At 36.7% G+C, this 19,257-nt stretch overlaps 1 protein-coding gene across 1 annotated transcript; it reads right to left on the reverse strand.

Annotated features, from left to right (window-relative positions):
• Positions 1-15,458: 15,458 nt before the first annotated feature.
• On the reverse strand, positions 15,459-18,166 carry LOC144998235 (BTB/POZ domain protein TNFAIP protein). The gene is made up of 10 exons (XM_078958048.1): positions 17,633-18,166; positions 17,270-17,367; positions 17,126-17,171; positions 16,732-16,814; positions 16,376-16,440; positions 16,222-16,283; positions 16,053-16,112; positions 15,942-15,974; positions 15,777-15,842; positions 15,459-15,688 (listed from the first exon to the last, which is right to left on the reverse strand). Exons 1-10 carry the CDS (start codon positions 18,065-18,067, stop codon positions 15,644-15,646), a joined length of 993 nt encoding a protein of 330 aa, XP_078814174.1. The 5' UTR covers positions 18,068-18,166; the 3' UTR covers positions 15,459-15,643.
• Positions 18,167-19,257: the final 1,091 nt, after the last annotated feature.

A 19,257-nucleotide genomic window follows, 5' to 3' on the forward strand; every position in this document is an offset into this window, starting at 1 on the left:
GTAAACAAATATGTTAAGTTACATATTACAAGGACTAAATAATTTCAGAAGGTTAGGTTTAGCTCTATTTCGCAGCTCTTGTTTGAGTCTAACAGTTATAGGGCATGACCTCTCATTCAAAGAATTATCTGGTCTTAGTGATGTTGAAATGGTATTCGCAAGCTATTTAGGGGGAGATAGCAGGGAATTCTTATGCAGCTGATGGGGGAGAGTAGGTCGGAGATTACCCTAGGGTAAGCCTAGGATGAGTTTAACGTAGAGAACAGTAGTAGTGAAAGGGACTTTGTGGAGTCAAGGCAGTTCTTGAGGAAAGTACGGATAGATGTGGAAGGTAGTATGGGCCCGTACTACTAAAAGCAGAGGATCTATAATCGAATCAAGGAAGACTGAGATGAACCCAGGGAACTTGTGGTATGTATGATCCCTCGAGTTATGAAGAGTATATTGATGTTTGTTATGGTGTATTTTCAGTATGGTGATGCTACGCACTAGACCAGTTGGCAGTTCAGGTGTCGGTGATGGATCAGGCTCAGGCTTTAGAGCAAAGAAACTCGATGATCAGATGAGGGAGTTCATCTCATCTGAGGTCGTGCACAATATTTTGGACCATACTCCTGTGATCTTCGGGTTGGTCAAGGAGGGCATCTTGGAGATTCTCGACGAGAGGTTGGGTGCATTCTGAAGGGTTTTGAGAATCCTAACAACCTTAAGGTGCACACACAACCCCAAATGCTTTGAATCTATGTTTTCTCTAATTATACATGTAAAATGATTTTCCAAAGCATTTCCCTAACTAGCATACAAACATGGGTACTTGTATAACAAAAATCTAGTTAGAACACATACCTTTTCGTGTAGCTTGATTCCTTGGACCTTTAAGCGCCTAGCACCCCAAATGTGATGCCTCAAATGTTTCACACAACACCACCAACATTTGAGGACTTGAGAGAGGATTCCTTGTTTAACAAATTCAGCTAGCACTCTTCTAAGCTCACTTAGGTGTCGATTTTTTTAGCCTTAGGGTATCTTATATAGTGTGGGAAACTAGGGTTACACCATGTAAACCCTAATGTGCATGACCTTCCACATTCCTCATGCTCCATGGGTTTAAACCTCCATGGATCATCCATGGGTTGTCACATGGTTTTAGCCTAGCATAAGGAATCATGGATCATAGGCCCACACCATAAGAATGAATGATTTACCAAATCAACCCCTTATATCTAATTAGTCTCTTTTGATCACAAAATTAATTCCAAATTAATTCTTAATCAATACTAATTAAATAATATGATTTCATATTAATATATTAGAACTTATAATATATTAATAAATCATAAATATCCTCTTCTCATAAGTCCATCCTTACAAATTGTTTCGGTGCCATGCAACCCAAATGGACAATGCTACTCACGGGTCAAGTACATACCAATTATAGTTATGGGCTTAGACATTAAATCCAACAGTCTCCCACTTGGATAAGTCTAATAACTATAACTACAAGTACGACTTAAAACACCAGCTAGCAATCGTAGCTCTTAAAAGCCTATGTCGAACTTAGACGTACCATTTTAGATAAGTGATCATATAATCCTATGTTCTCAAGATATCAACCAAAAAAACATGGAACACATTCAATCTTATTGTCCAATAGTTTGTTTCCCGATTTCCGATTTATTTGACATAGAACTTAATCGAACACATCAATTTAGTTCTGACCGGGCCCGTCACATAAGGCAAAACAAAATCATCGAGGGGGCGAAGATATCACTTTTAATCCTCCAAGGACTAAAAGGAATAGATAAACTTCGACTCATATGATTGTACTAACTACTCATCAAATTGTACACAACAACACATTTTAGAGCATCAAGTTACTGAAGTGGTTTCGTACTATCAATGCATAACCAACTCATAGTCAACAACTCATATCTCTTGGTTTGAAGACTTATATGATATTATCGTCTCGAGATAAATTCCATGAAGTGATACAAGTGAGCATGGGTTTAATCCAATACTCAGACCTTATGAGCACTCATGAATGTTGCAGCAAACTTTGCTATGTCTGATACAATTTAGACAAATCTACAAGCCAAATTCATGACAGTCTTGCTTCAATACCTACTTCCAACGTATGATCGACCGTGGATAGTTTGAATAATATAATTATTCTGGAAGTCAAAATTTGCAAAGTGAAACAATAGTAAATGATTGACATAAGACAATACCATACTAGTAAATAAAAAACACCTTTTATTTAAGCATCAAATGTCAATTACATTTCAACTATTACAAGTTTCGAAAGCTATCTAATCATTAAAACTAATATCGTCATTCAGCCTGATGCGCCTCGCATGTTGTAAGTGCGTAACACTACTCAGTCCCTTCATGAAGGGATCTGATGGGTTCTCTTCAGACGATACCCTCTTTGCCATGAGGAGTCATTCTTCTATTCGATGTCTAATGAAGTGGTATTTTCTGTCGATGTGCCTGGATCTGCCATGATCCCTTGGTTCCTTGGCTAAGGCAACTGCATTCTCACTGTCACGAAAAATCTCCATAGGCTCCTTTATAGTTGGTACAACTCCAAGGTCTCAGATGAAGTTCTTCAGGCTATTGCCTCCTTCATCGCCTCACTTGCTGCTATGTACTCTGATTCGCAAGTTGAATCAGCTACTGTCTCCCACTTGGAACTTTTCCAAGTTATTACTCCTCCATTCAGGGCAAAGACCCAGCTCAACTGAGAGCGGAAATTATCTCTGTCACCCTGAAAGTTGTCATCGCTATACCCCACCACTCTCAAGTCATCACTCCCACCGAGGGTAAGGACCCAGTTCTTAGTCCTCCACAAGTACTTGAGAATGTTCTTTACCGCAGTCCAGTGAGCCTTGCCCGGATTCCCTTGATAACTGTTGACCATGCTCAAAGCAAAGGCCCCATCATGGCGAGTACCAGTCATAGCATACATGATTGAGCCAACAACAGAAGCATATGGTACTCGACTCATCTCAGCTATCTCATCCTCTGTACTCAGACTCTAAGTTTTACTCAGCTTGGCATTGCTCTGGATCGGTAAGTCACCTTTCTTGGAATCCATCATGTTGAATATTTTCAACACCTTTTCCAAGTAGGTACTTTTACTAAGTCCAATTAGTCTCTTACTCCTATCTCTCAATATCCTTATCCCAAGAATATAGGCAGCTTCTCCGAGGTCCTTCATAGTGAAACACTTCCCAAGCCAAGACTTAACCTCCTACAAGGTTAGGATGTCATGTCTTATGAGAAGTATGTCATCCACATGCAACACCAAAAAGCTAACTATACTCCCACTAGCTTTAACATATACACAGGACTCATCCTCGCTTCTCAAAAATCCAAAATCTTTGATTTTCTCATCGAAACAAAGATTCCATCTGCGAGATGCTCGTTTCAATTCATAAATGGATTTCTCAAGCTTACACACTCTAATAGGTTACTTTGCATCGACAAAACCCTCTAGCTGAATCATGTAAACATCCTAAGCCAACTTTTCATTAAGGAAAGTGGTTTTGACATCCATTTGTCATATTTCATAATCATGAAATGCAGCAATGGCTAGCCTAACCCTAATAGACTTAATCTTCGTTATTGGTGAGAATGTCTCATCATAATCAACTCCTGAAGTTTGAGTAAAGACCTTCGCAACCAGTCGCGCCTTATAAGTGTGTACCTTCCCATCCATGTCGGTCTTCTTCTTGAAGATCCATTTGCACCCGACTGTCCTTCGACCCGGTACATTGTCAACCAAGTTCCAAAATTGATTGTCATACATGGACTGAATTTCGATGTACATTGCCTCTTTCCATTTAGCAGACTTAGGGCCTGCCATGGCTTCCTTGTAGTTCTTAGCTTCATCCAAATTTACCATTGTGCTATCATTGATAAATGTATCACCTTCTGCAGTAATATGGAAACCATGAAACTCAGGTGGAACCCTAACTCTACTGGAACGCCTCAGAGGTACAAACTCGCCAATCGGCTTAACCAGAGTTTCCTCCTCAGGTTGATTGCTAGTGTTTGAGGTTCCTTCACCATTTGACTCTTGAAGCTCTTTCAAGGTCAATTTGCCTCTCACTATCTCCTTGACCTATGAGCTCTCTCCCGCGAAAGACTCCTCTCCTCGCAACGAAGACAACATTGTCACTCAGTCTGTAGAATAGATAACCAAAGGATTTATGTGGGTAGCCGATGAAAATACACTGCTCACTACAAGGTTCGAGCTTGTCGTGAGTCTCGCGTCTCATGAAAGCCTCGCAACCCCAAACCTTGATGTGGTCTAATGTGGGAGCCTTCCCAGTCCACATCTCGTGAGGTGTTTTGGCAACCTTCTTAGTTGGGATTAGATTAAGGATATGAGCGACAATCTCTAAGGAATACCCCCATAATGAGATAGGTAACGAAGATCGACTCATCATGGAATGAACCATGTTCAACAAGGTTCGATTGCGCCTGTCAGCCACACCATTAAGCTGTGGTGTCTGATATGTATATTTTTATATATATTTTTATGCACTTTATCTTAATATTTTGGCCTTATATATTCTATTTTAGAACTAAAGAGTACTCATAATACTTTGAATTATGTTTTGCAGCTATTTGTTGTCGATAAAGCACAAAAGAAAAGATTGAAGCGGAAACCGGGCTTAGAAGCTGAAAGAAAGAAAAGAATGCTGAGGTAGCGAGTACGCCCCGCGTACCTTAAGGTTACGCCCCGCGTACATGCTTGCACCGGATAGACTTGATCGCGTGATTATCCAGAGTACGCGCTGCGTAATCCTAAGTACGCCCAGCGTACTTAGGTCGGCCACAAAGATTATAAATGTCGATTTTTAGCTAACCAGGGGAGGGGATTCGACTTCTAACCTAATTTAGTCGACAATTAACTTCTGTTAAGCCGTTTTGAGGGTCTAGAAGGCGGCCGGAAGGCCGTTAAGCTAACGGGAGTAGAGATCTGAAGGATTGGAGAGCGGATACATGTCAGTAATCATATGGATTGCTAACGTGACCATGTTTAGCACTTCCTTATGGTACTTTTTGTATTTAGTTTCTGATTTGGGTGTAAAAACCTTTTACTTTGTGTTTATGATTGAATGAAGTTTTGATTCTTAGACTAATTGTTATGTTAAATAATTTATTTGTGTTTAATTTATCTTGCCAAGCTTGTTCAAAGATCCTCATGTGTTAATGATGATTATTTGCTGTTAATTGTTAAGTGAATTAAGTTGTATGAAAACCTGCTTGATTTGCTTGTCTCTTATGATTTTTGATGACCATTGAGATTATAAGACTAGAAATAACGAATGTGAAACTAGGATTAACTTGGGAATAAGTAAGTTAATGTGTGAGCCTTGTTTGATGACCATCAACAAGAGGTTAATTAAATGTTTAAATTAACTAAATTTACAAGTCTTGCTTGATACGAACTGAACACTAGGAAGCATGTTAGTTTAATCAATTGATCACTGTTTGAATTAACTTGTTTGCTAAAGGATTAGTTATAGTGAACATGAATCTAATCAATTTAGGAATCGGTGAACATGAATAAATGAATTTGTGTATGCAATTGTTTATGTTTTCAAGGTGGAATTAGTCTAAACCAAAGTACCTAAAGAGATTTGTTTTCCTGTTAGTTTATCGAGGATGGGTAATTAATTATTAGTTTGAGGTTTATTAAATTATGTCTTTTATTCTTTTCGTGTGACCTATAATCAGATATATTAAATTGATCCACCGTTCCCTGTGATCGACACCCGACTTACCTAAGCTATACTGTAATCTGACTAGGTACACTGCCTATAAGTGCATAGTTAGTCTAAGTTTGTTAGGTTATAAATATTAAAATTAATGGGTACTTTTGTGCACATCAAGTTTTTGGCGCCGTTGCCGGGGAACGGCTTGTCATTAATTTATTTTATTTGATTATTCGTTATTTGTTTTTAGGTAGTTTTCATTTTTTAGTTTGATTTTCGATGATATCTTTTCACTTGTCGGGAAGGTTCTTGTTTTTATTTGCAGGAATTTGGGATTGTACACATTGCTTGACTTTACTTTTTGCATGGGTTTCGAGAATGAAAGCGATTAGGGAATTCTTGACCTGCTTAGCCTACTACTTTTTTGATTTGTCCAACTCAATCCATGAGGCGTAGTATAGCAAGGCGTATTGTGGTGGTTAAGTGGAGACCGAGCTCTTGCTGTTCTTGACTAGTTAGGTCACTTCTTGTTCCGCTTCTAGTTAAAGGTACAAGGAAAACAAAGGAAATATTCTAACGGGTCCCGAAAGTGGGTGTTTTCGCAAACCAATTCTTGCATGCAAAGGTTTTTGATCAACCATTGTTGTTTGATCTTGACAAAGATAAGTGACTATGACATCTCATTTTTTTTTATCACTCATCGTGAAGTCATCATTAGCTTAAGAAATTAAAAAGAAAAAAAATTAAATAAGTTTTAAGTCCCTAGATGAAATGATTAAAAAGAAAAGGAAATTCAATTAAAAGAAGAAAGGGAAATTTTCATTTAAACTTACGCCCCGCGTAATAAGTAGGATTACACCATGCGTAATAAGACCCGAATCGCGGATGAACATCTCAGGGTGTTGGGGTTACGCCCCGCGTACATCGGCGACCAGGTATACCTCTTGACCCTTTGACTTCGCTGTTATTTTCAAACCCAATTCCTTTCTCGCAAAAGCTGTGATGGCGACTCTCTCCAAAACTTCCGATTGTGCTTCGTTCTTGTTGAATTCGACACTCAAGTAAGCTTTTTCGGTCACCCTATGTGTTTAATTCGAAGGAATAAGCTGCAATTAGCTTTTGTTTGAAATCTAGGGTTTATATATTTCTCGAATTAGGGCCGATTTCGCAAATGTATGTGTTGATTAGGGCTTGAATGGACCGATTTCGGTTAATACATTAAACCCTCGAACCTAATTTCGTCTTAATTCCGTCCCACACCCATCGATTTGAGCTTGGGGTCGTACGCAAACCGTACCCCTGTGATTTCGAGTTCTTGACTGACTTCGATTTTTGACCGTTATGCATGTTTCCCTTATAAATGTTTTCTAATAAGACAAAGAATTTACAGAGATTGATTCATAGTTTTAGGGAGGTCCCGATTTTTCTCCTACTACCTTTGGACCACGCGATGTTTAAAAATTAATTGTGTTGATGCCCCTGCGGTGTTTATTTGGATATGGATTATGACCTTAGCACAAGAAAGGGACTGGGACCAGGACACAGAATCACAAGCCTGGACGTACGCTGGATGTACGCCCAGCGTACTGCCCCTATCCAGCCCCATTTTTTTTTTTGGTTTAAAAATCTATTAATGCTGCCATATTTTGTTGGTTTTGTGTTTTTGTGTTAATATGTGCAGATTATGGCTCGAAGGGCACAAAGAACCAACCCTCCCGAGGATGTGACCAATCATCGCTTTTTACAATTTCCGCAAACACTGAGCGATGCTACCAGGGCGCGTTATAGCACCAACTTGAGCCTGCTTCTCACAAAGGAGATTGATATTGCACCCTCTTTCGACTGGGAGTTGGCTACCAGGACTGGACTTGCTGCATTGATCCAGGAATTTTTGCAATACACACACTCGGATGTGAGTGGTGTGGAATTGTTTGTGTGTCAGGGATGGGCGCGTTTGTTCAGGATCCAGGAGCCAGTATATCGGGAGTTTTTGCTGGAGTTCTATGCTACAGTTTCCTATGATCCTAGGAAGGCACTCGATGACAAGACAGCCTTTGCTTTCAGACTGGGAGGAGTGAGCCGGGAATGCAGCGTGATAGAGCTTGCGACTCGGGTGGGTATTTACACAGCCGACGAGACGAGGAGTGTCCACTTCCCGACATTCCTTGCTGACTGTCTCACGGACCGGCCGGAGGACTATAATGAGAACACCTTTTGGGCCGAGATTACGGGAGGAGTTTATACACCATCTACCACTCGAGAGGGGATGATTCGGTCTACTACATACCGAATGTTGCACCGGTTGATTTCTATGTCTCTCACGCATCACAAGAATAGCGAGAGAGTGCCTTCGATGGACCTGTATTTCCTATGGGCACTAGTTACTCCAGGGAGGCACCTGAACCTTCCAGTTGCTTTAGCTGCATACTTGGGACGGAGGGCCAGGGGACTTCGGGGAGATAGCCCGATATGCGGAGGGCATTTTATCACACGATTAGCTCGATCATATCAGTTGATGACACGTGAGATCACGAGATCGATGGTGTTTCACGACATGAGGCCGATGAGTCTTCAACTATTGGAGTCGATGCGCGTATTAGAGCGGGGTGGAGATGGTGTTTTGAGGGTTCGAGCAGATGATGTGGCGGATGAGGAGGGTGCCGCTGAGCCACAGCCGAGACGGGTCCCGCGACGTAGACCTGCTCCTTGGGGAGCGCAGCAGGGACCTGAGCCGGAGATCGATATGCGCTACTTAGCTCAGGGCATTGATCGTCTTGACATGAGGGTCCAGAACCTTAGCGAGTATGTTGCACATGTGGACACGCAACAGCGGTGACAAGGGAATGCATTGAATGCATTCTTTGCCCATCAGGGATTTCAGTATTCGGTTCCCTTTCCACCACCATTCCAGTCACGATTTGATGGGGCCGGTACTTCTGGGACACAGCCACATGATGATGGAGATGACGAGTGATCCTTTTGATTTTGTTTATTTATTTTGTGTTATTTTTAGTTTAGTAGTATTTGGTCTGTAATTAAACTTTGATTTAGTTTGTTTTACTTTTGTTTTCCATGTTGATGCTCTATGGTTGTTTAGATTTATGCAGAATATTCGCCCTTAGGAAGCTGGCAGTAAGTTCAGCAGCTAGGTCCGACTGTTGCTAGAGAGAGCCATGTGAGAGTGCGAAGGTTATAGTCAAGACCCACAATTTGTCATAAGTGTGGGGTGCATCTTTATTGGAATTGTATTTCGATGCAAGGAAGAAATATCGTTCCGACTGCCACGACGTGGTTGACACTTTCCCACGTCATGGTTATTATACATTGCATCTAATTGCAATATTTTGCACCAAATTTTCGAAGATGGCGGTCTTGATTTTATTTTTCGGCAAATTTAGAAGCAGCAGTTCCAGTTTTCAGTTTTTCAGCAATATTTGAAGCAACCTGTAGCAGCCCCATTCGATCTCGCCACAACTACCCAGGGGAGTCTGTTCCTTTTTCTCATTTTTTATGTTCTTAATTTGTTTTAGCATACAATGAGGGCATTGTATGTAATAAGTGTGGGGTAGGGGGTCGGTAAAAGTAAATTATAAAAATGAAATAATAGTAAGTAAATTATAAAAATGAAATAATAGTTGGAAATTGCTAGATTTAGGGAAATTCAAAAATTTAAAAAGAAAACTTGAAATAATAGTTTAATTTAGAAAAATCTAGTGATAATTTAAAATTTTGCTAATATTGTATGAGATGATCCGATGTGAACTCAAATGTTTAGTTGAGCCAATATACGTTATAGTGTATTTGTGGCTTCCCTTATTTTAGTGAAATCATGGAACAAAAACATAACCCCGCTCGGTTTGAAGGATGCAATATGTTTAGCAGCCTAAACCTGAAATGTATCCAGGAAAATTATTATCATTAACCAATAAAGGTTGAGGTTGAGCGCCTCTGCTTAAGCATGTAGGTTTTGAGTGAAAAAAAGAGGTGCATGTAAAAAAAAAAGAAGAAGAAGAGAGAATTACGAAAAAGTTTGAAGAATTTTGGAGCAAATAAAGTGAAGATCAAAAGATCAAAATTCCAAGAAATTCAAAAAGTTGAAGACACCAAGAAATCAAATCAAATAAGGTGGTGAATTTAAAGAAATCAAAGATCAAATTGTTAAGAAAGTGAAGAATTCCTAAAAAGCTCCATAGTGGTATCATAAATTGTAATTCTAGATTATGTATGCTTAGGTTGCTCAACTAAAAATACCTTGAGGTTAGGAGGTTTTCTGCGGATGGATTCAGAGGGTTGCATAAAATGAGCATTATTCGGAAAAAGTGGGCAAGTGTTTATGAAGATTGTGAGTATTTAAAGTATGGGGGGGTACTTAGGAAAATTTTAGACACAAATGCATGCGTTGAGGTCTTGGCATAATGGCTGAGTTTTAAATGGATTGTTTAGTGCGATATTGGTAAAATAAAAGTAAATTTGCTTAGGGGCAAGCAAAGGCTAAGTGTGGGGTATTTTGATATGTGTATTTTTATATATATTTTTATGCACTTTATCTTAATATTTTGGCCTTATTTATTCTATTTTAGAACTAAAGAGTACTCATAATACTTTGAATTATGTTTTGCAGCTATTTGTTGTCGATAAAGCACAAAAGAAAAGATTGAAGCGGAAAACGGGCTTAGAAGCTGAAAGAAAGAAAAGAATGCTGAGGTAGCGAGTACGCCCCGCGTACCTTAAGGTTACGCCCTGCGTACATGCTTGCACCGGATAGACTTGATCGCGTGATTATCCAGAGTATGCGCTGCGTAATCCTAAGTACGCCCAGCGTACTTAGGTCGGCCACAAAGATTATAAATGCCGATTTTTAGCTAACCAGGGGAGGGGATTCGACTTCTAACATAATTTTGTCGATAATTAACTTCTGTTAAGCTGTTTTGAGGGTCTAGAAGGCGGTCGGAAGGCCGTTAAGCTAACGGGAGCAGAGATCTAAAGGATTGGAGAGCGGATACATGTCGGTAATCATATGGATTGCTAACGTGACCATGTTTAGCACTTCCTTATGGTACTTTTTGTATTTAGTTTCTGATTTGGGTGTAAAAACCTTTTACTTTGTGTTTATGATTGAATGAAGTTTTGATTCTTAGACTAATTGTTATGTTAAATAATTTATTTGTATTTAATTTATCTTGCCAAGCTTGTTCAAAGATCCTCATGTGTTAATGATGATTATTTGTTGTTAATTGTTAAGTGAATTAAGTTGTATGAAAACCTGCTTGATTTGCTTGTCTCTTATGACTTTTGATGACCATTGAGATTATAAGACTAGAAATAACGAATGTGAAACTAGGATTAAATTGGGAATAAGTAAGTTAATGTGTGAGCCTTGTTTGATGACCATCAACAAGAGGTTAATTAAATGTTTAAATTAACTAAATTTACAAGTCTTGCTTGATACGAACTGAACACTAGGAAGCATGTTAGTTTAATCAATTGATCACTGTTTGAATTAACTTGTTTGCTAAAGGATTAGTTATAGTGAACATGAATCTAATCAATTTAGGAATCGGTGAACATGAATAAATGAATTTGTGTATGCAATTGTTTATGTTTTCAAGGTGGAATTAGTCTAAACCAAAGTACCTAAAGAGATTTGTTTTCCTGTTAGTTTATCGAGGATGGGTAATTAATTATTAGTTTGAGGTTTATTAAATTATGTCTTTTATTCTTTTCGTGTGACCTATAATCAGATATATTAAATTGATCCACCGTTCCCTGTGATCGACACCCGACTTACCTAAGCTATACTGTAATCTGACTAGGTACACTGCCTATAAGTGCATAGTTAGTCTAAGTTTGTTAGGTTATAAATATTAAAATTAATGGGTACTTTTGTGCACATCAGTGTCCTGGGTGGCGTCAATTGTGAAAGAATTCCACATTCCTTAAGATAGTCAAGGAACTTGATACTAAGATACTCACCACCCCAGTCGGATCGAAGCATCTTTATCTTCCTGCCCAGCTGATTCTCCACTTCCTGTTTAAACTCTTTGAATTTCTCAAAGGTTTTTGAGTCGTGCCTGATTAAGTAGATATAGCCATATCTGTTGTAATCATCAGTAAAATTCACATAGAAGCAGTTAGCATCCCTTGTGGCGGTTTTGAAGGGCCTACACACATCGTTGTGTATGAGATCTAACAAACCTTCACCCTTTCACAAGTACCAGTGAAGGGTGACTTGGTCATCTTTCCAAGAAAGCAAGATTCGCAAGTGTCATCCAACCTTAAGTCGAATGACTCCAAAACTCCAGCCTTTTGGAGTTGTCCTATGCACTTCTTGCTGACATGTCCAAGACGACAATGACACAAGCATGCTTTATCCAACTCATTGGAAGAATCGATATGCAACACATTATTTCCTAAGTTTTCTACAACATTCACAGTTTCATATACACCATTACAAGGTAATGCTTTAAAATAAAAAACACCAATATAATAAGAATTTATAACACCAATTTCATTATCAAACAAAAAACTGTAACCTTGTTTGTAAAAACCATGAAAGGAAATAATATTTCTCGCCATATCAGATGAGTAGCAACAATTATTCAAATCTATTCCTATCCCACTACTAAGCAATAAAGAGTAAACTCCAAAATTGGAGACATGTGAAACCTTCCTATTCCCCATGATCAAGTTTATCTTCCTGTGCTCCACATCCTTACTTTTTTTTAGGCCCTGCACATCAGAACAAATGTGAAATCCACAACCTGTGTTAAGAACCCAAGAGTTAGAATGTGACAAGTTTTTAGATAGAATAATATAAATGCCTACATGGGTGGGTTTAACATTCCCATCCTTGACATCCTGCAAGTATTTGGGGCAGCTTCGCTTCTAGTGCCATTTATCGTGATAGTAGAAACATTATGCTTCCTTAGGAATGGAAGAGGGAGCAGCAGAACCAGCCTTGGTCCCACTTGAAGAGGATCCATCAAGAGACTTTCCCTTGCGGATTTTTAAGGGAGCCTTCCTCTTCTTCCCTTTCCCTTGTCCAATTGCCCAAATAGGGGAAGTTCTGGTAGGAGTATAAACAACATTTTTACCTTTGAGATCGATTTCAGTAGTCCTCAAAATCCATTGAAGTTTGCTAAGTGTGACCTCCTCCTTGTTCATATGATAGGTCATGCGTAACTAATCATAACATGGATGCATGGAGTGTAGAATGATATCTATAGCCAGCTCCTCAGGGAAGTTCACATTTAACTTTAGCAACCAGTTCACAAACCTTTGCATTTTCTACAAGTGGCCCGTGATGGGTTCACCATCCTTCATCCTGGTTGTTATCATGGAAGAGATGATTTCATACCTCTCTTGACGAGCACTCTGATGGTATCTTTCCATCAGGTCCTGGTGCATCTCAAAATGTTACAAGTCCTTATAGGACTTTTGGAGTTCAACTGACAGAGTGGCAAGCATGATACAAGCTACCTTGGTGGCATCCTTCTCATGTGCCCTAAACTCAGCAATCTCCTCAAGAGTAGCAGAAGACTCATCAATTTCCTTTAGTTCCTTGTCAAGGAAATATTCCTTTTCCTCATAGCGAGTGACCATTATGATGTTCCTAATCCTATCATTGAAGTTGGAACCATCAAAGATGACTCTCCCACAAAGGTTCTAGGAGAGAAGGAGCCAGTAAGGTTTGAACCAGAAGCAGTGTTGGAAAACATCTGAAAAGAAAGAAAGACAAAGTTTAGATTAGATAAAGAGTCCTTAATATAACACCCGAAATGAAATATTAAGGCTAGGACCCAACACAATATTTTACAAATTAGAAGAGGGATGTCGTAATCCAACTTGCAAAATATTTGAAGGTAGGTAAATGACGATTTACCAATTTCCACCATGAAAAACGAAATTGATTATTAAATTTTAATTGGATTGAAACTCCTAGATCCTTTGAGATTCATTGAACAATTCAATGGCATGTTTAAATCTCAATTATGCCCTTCAGGTTTGTGATTGGGATACTGATGATCACAAACAAGGTGTGAATATCCGTGCAAAATGTGCTTGACACTCCCGATGTTATTTATCACCCAATCAATGTGTTGGTTAACCATACACGCTCCATTGATCTTATGATAAACATCAAGCCACCCTTACTAGTCCAAGTTAATGTGTCGGTTAACCACACATGCTCCATTAACGACTTGGCAAGGTGCAAAGTGCAATTTTCATGGATTAGCATCAATTTCACATTTTCTTAAAGTAAGTAAAATTGAGAATTTATAAAAAGGTTTAGTTACTTTATAATTATCATTATACTTAATGAGAATTAATGTCCTATTCTACCCGTTCGGCTAACGACCCTCCACCAATCAAGGAAGCGGTAGGTGAGAGTGGACACCCATTAAACTGCTATTTTATAGGCAGTAACCTTATACCCCCCCTTATAGACTGGCTTTGTGAATGAGACCAACTAACGGTAAGACTGACTTGATCTTATATATATATATATATATATATATATATATATATATATATATATATATATATATATATATATATATATATATATATAAACTTATAATACTATAAAGTATAAGGGTTGAATTTTAAAATTTTAAATTCTAGGGTTTGGAATTGAAGTATCTTAAGTGTGATTTTACAGATTTCAAAACTTGAGGACAAGTTTTGACACTATTCAAAACTTTTCATTTTCTATAACTTATGAGTTTTAATGGTTTTTATGAAAAAGACTTTTGGAATTTCATAACTTGAGGAAAGTTATGGAGTCCATTAAAAAACATTTAGATCAATAGTTAAACTAACAAGAAATATCAAATAATATCTGTAATCTAGCAAAACTCATAATTAAAGATAATTCACATCAATAATTTTCAAGAAATCATATAAACTAATATAAATCTTGAAACTTTGACAATTATCTTTTAATTGGACAAACATGGTCATTACCTTACGAAAAAATAGGTTTCATGGTTCAAAAAACAATTTGAAGTAATGATCCTAATCCAATTTCTGCCAAAAACTCATAAATCTACACTTTGGAGCACCAAATCGGCGAGTACATGAACTGTTGAATCGTGTTGATAAACATGTTATTGACGAAAATAGATAATTGATTAACACCGGATGATGTTGATGATGATTTAACTGAAGAAATCTGGGTGATTGTTGAAGATTGAAGAAAAAATTTGAATGATGAACGATCGAAATTTTTATACAGTTACATATTTAAGATTGAAGGTTATTATCTTATTTACAAGTTTGTCACCGTATCCTTTTATGCTTAGATTAAATGAGTGGCTGAGAATGATTCTCATATTGTCAACATTTTTTATTTTCTCAATTAAACTCACATCTCTCTCTCTCTATATATATATATATAGAGAGAGAGAGAGAGAGAGAGACACATACACATACACAGACAAATAATAAAAAATATATTAAAATTTATGGTTTTAATTCTCTACAAAAAAAAAAAAAAAAAAGATATAATATTAGTGTAAAATACATTTTTTATAAAAAACAAATAAAGGAAAATAAAAGATAAATCATTTCCTATGTATTGAAAAGTGACGAGAGAAAATGAAGCAGCACTAAAATGGCACAACAAAAATGGAAGGAGGGTATACCACCCGGCCTAAGTGACACCAACACCCCATGCCCTTGGAATTTGTAGAAATAATGTATTTAAGAGCCTTCATTTTTAGGGTATTTGTAAAGAATGGAACAAAATATTACCATTTTTGCCTCATTGACATAAGTTTCATCACCAAAGAACAACATAACATATATATACAGATGATTTTGTCTTTTTTTAACAAATGTAAAAGGGTTGTTTTCATAAGCATCTACAAGAAGAAATGTTTTCTAAATCGGTTTGTTACTTATGACATTAGCTAGCTTTTGCCCAATAGTGATTCTAGCAAAGCTGCCTCTTCTTCCTGAAAAATAAAATATATAAATGCATAAAAGTTGTCAATTATTAAGTCATCCACAAAAGTTATTTCAATTAAGGGAAAATAAACATACCACCAAAGCATTGAACTCAGTTTCCTCATCTATGGCACTTATTGTCAAAGGGTCCTCAAGCACCTCCTGTTTTTATAAATATAGTCATAATATGTGATATGATTAATGATATGCTACAAATAATAAGGCTAAATAAATGCAAGAAATAGAAATGGGATTTCATACATCATCAGCTATTCGCAGTTGACCATTTCCATCCTGTGAATTTAAGAATAAAAGTGTGAGGAAAAAAAAAAAAAACATAATTTTTTAAGCAGATAAAAGTTGGTAGTTTACCTTCACAGCTACAAACAGAAGTGGATCAGATGGTGTGTAGATCATGTAATGGGAACCATCCTATTTGGAAATGATAAATAATATAAGAATAAAAAATAATTATAAAAGTTAAGAGAAAGTAAAAATTAGGAGAAAATACAGAAAAAGATAAAGTGATCATAAATTATACCATTTGAAAGCATGTTATTTCTACGCCTTCAGTTGGTAAACCATCCAAATCCTGTCCATCATCTGTAAAACATGTGATGTATAATAATTCATTTTTAAGCATCTTCAAATAATATTAATGGAAAAAAAAAAAAAAAAAAAAAATTACGTATTACCTGAGCGACATTCAAATATGTCATCCTCAGTGTAGCAAAACCCTCCACGCGCTGTGTAACAAAACCTAATTGGCATGGAGAATAACATTTAAACAATAACAATTGAATATATAACTACAAAAAAAAAAAAAAAAAAAAAAAAAAAACAATTAAATAATTTAACAAACTAGATACTGGACAAGCTTTTTAGGGCTATTTCCGATGATTAGGATAATGAGGGTCTGACAAATTTTTTCGGTCCTAGTCCAATGCATGTCAAATGCAGTACAACCTGTTTTGTTCTGTCTTGTCTTGCGTAACAAACGAGGAATTTACCAGCACAAACAAGTATAGCACATGGAGTTAGGTATACCTACCCACTATATACAAGATGCATGTGTATCTTGGCAAGGGCATATGAGGCTGTAGGAAGGATTGATTCAACTTCATCATCGCTAACCTAAATTACTCAAATAATTTCTTCATAAATAAGCAAGAATACTGACAAAACTTCCAAAAGGAAAATGGACATTAAGATTGTGTTTGGCACACATAAGCTAGCTTATTTTTTGAACTTTTTTAAAGGTATTTGAGATATTGATAAGCTCATGGGGCTTTTTCCACAAGTTTTTCTAAATGTCATTTTACATTTTCCATATGATTTTTACCAAATGTTATTACTTTATCAGCTAGCTTTTCAGTTGGTTTGCCAAACAGAGTGTAAGTGAAAATAAAAGAAAACAAAAGTAATAAAAGCATAGAAATACGTACAGCTGACCATCCTTCAAAGTTTGTGCTTTTTAATATCTGAACAGGCCTGTAGAAGAAACACATACAAATAGGGAAAAAGTAATTCAAATTAGACGAAAATTTTGACCTAATTTTGATGTCAAAAAAAGTGAAACTTCCACTTACGTATCAATGGGGCATAGTAGCATACATTCATCTCCTTGTGAACTTCTAAAAACTCTTCTGATAACACACTCTAATGGAAAATTATTTGCAGGATCAACCTGTTCATCAGCTCTTACATTTTAATTCAATTGCATATGCGTAATAAGATTAACAAATAAACAATAAGAACCAAATTAAAAATGAAGTAATTTTCACTACATCAAAACCTAATTTGCAATCTTTTCTATCTCTAAGAAATCATAAAGGGTGAAATCTTCCTCTTCTCATACAACTCATCGTAGTCAATTAGTTTTATACAGTTTTCTATAGATATAAACATCGTAAGATGATAATAACATGAGAATTATGGGTAGAGAGGCATACAATTGTAGCAATTCGTCTATCCGAAACAGCAACAACTCTCCCCTGATCATCCACAAGAAATCCGGCAGGTGGTTTCGGCAACGGCAGTGGCTGATACCTCGCTTTAGAAGAAGACGTGGTCTCCTCATAGTCATCGTCTTCTTCCTCATTTACACCAAAACCCTTCTTAAACCCAGATCCAGAACCACCATTTTTAGTATTCTTCTTCACCGGCTTCTTGTTATTTGTTGAAGACGACGAAGACTGACGCTTCTTTACTGGTCCACTCTGTTGCTGCTTAGCAGCAGAGCAACGAAATAGTTTTTTACGCGAATTTTTTCTAGGGTTTGAATTGGGGGAAAGGGAGAGTGAAGAGAAAGATGATTGGTTGAATTTAGGGTTCAAAAGAGCAGTATAGGTAGGTAGTGTTGTGCTAGAGGAGATAAAGGATGCCATTGTTCCCGAAAGTTGGGATTTTCACCTCAATGCTAGTTGCAGGTATGTCCCTTTGCGGCTGTAGCGATGGACTTGAAAAACAATCAAGACACGTTTTTTTAATTATTTAGGGTAAACTTGTTGTTTTTATTATTTCATTTATATTTATATTATATTTTTATATTTATATGTTCAAATAATAATAATAATAATAAGAAAATAATAATAAAAAGACAAAACTTGCAAAAATAGTTCCCTTTATTTTTCTGAAGTTTAATCTAAACTTTGATTTTTTTGGTTTTGTGGTCCTTTTAAGTTAGTTTTGTTGCGAATTTAGTCATCTAGTAAACTGAAATGACTATAATACCCCTGAAGTATTTGTTTTTTATTTTTATTTTTCATTCATTTTTTAAATCATTTTATTTATTTATTTATCTATTTAAACAAATAAAAAAAATAAGAGGACCCCCCCTCTCTGTGTGTGTGCGCGCGCGTGCATGTGTATGTGCGTGCAGTAGACACAAGAACAAAATTAACATCACCCACCTCCATTGTTGTCTTCTTCATCTTACCTACAATTCTTTTTTGTCTTAATCAGCCAGATTAGCAAATATCACATTTAAAAGTTCCATTTCTCATAAGCTAAAATAAATATACATATTCAATTGTCTTAATTTCTTCCCCATTCCAAATCTCGTCAAATGAGATGAACTAACCAAATTCCATATGGGGTTCTTCATAAAACCCATCAGCCAATCATAAATCCAACATGATTGTTATTTCTTCTACTTCTTCCTCTCGATACCCACCAACAAAATTTGAAAATTTGATCGATACAAAATTATATATGTTTAAATTCGATCCATACAAAATTGCTCAAATCTAAAAAGAAAAACACAAGCAAAATCAAATATTACATATGGGTTTAAAGTCTCCCTACCGAAAGGTCTAAATGTCGATATCTCCAATATGATCTTCAATTTTCCTCATTTAACTCATTCCTGTTGGATTAGTGTCTAAGTCCATAACTATTTTGGTATGTACTTGACGCGATGGTGCATGGTCCTTTTGGGTTGCCTTCACCAAAGCAACTTAATAGGATGAATTATGGAGAGAAATGATTAATTATGATTTATTAATATATTATGAGAATAATATATTAAAGGAGAAATCATATTGTTTAATTAATATTAGTCAAGAATTAATAAGAA

This window comes from Lactuca saligna, chromosome 5 (assembly GCF_052625555.1).
Source record: "Lactuca saligna cultivar CGN05327 chromosome 5, ASM5262555v1, whole genome shotgun sequence".
Classification (NCBI taxonomy): Eukaryota; Viridiplantae; Streptophyta; class Magnoliopsida; order Asterales; family Asteraceae; genus Lactuca; species Lactuca saligna.

Bases quoted from the DNA above. Each gene is read 5' to 3' on its own strand.
- LOC144998235 (XM_078958048.1), bottom strand. From the start codon at position 18,067: ATGGCATCCTTTATCTCCTCTAGCACAACACTACCTACCTATACTGCT. The intron at 17,368-17,632 runs GTATGCCTCTCT...GCTGATGAACAG, and splicing joins ATAGACGAATTGCTACAATT to GTTGATCCTGCAAATAATTT. The intron at 16,113-16,221 runs GTATAATTTATG...ATTTCCAAATAG, and splicing joins AAATAACATGCTTTCAAATG to GATGGTTCCCATTACATGAT.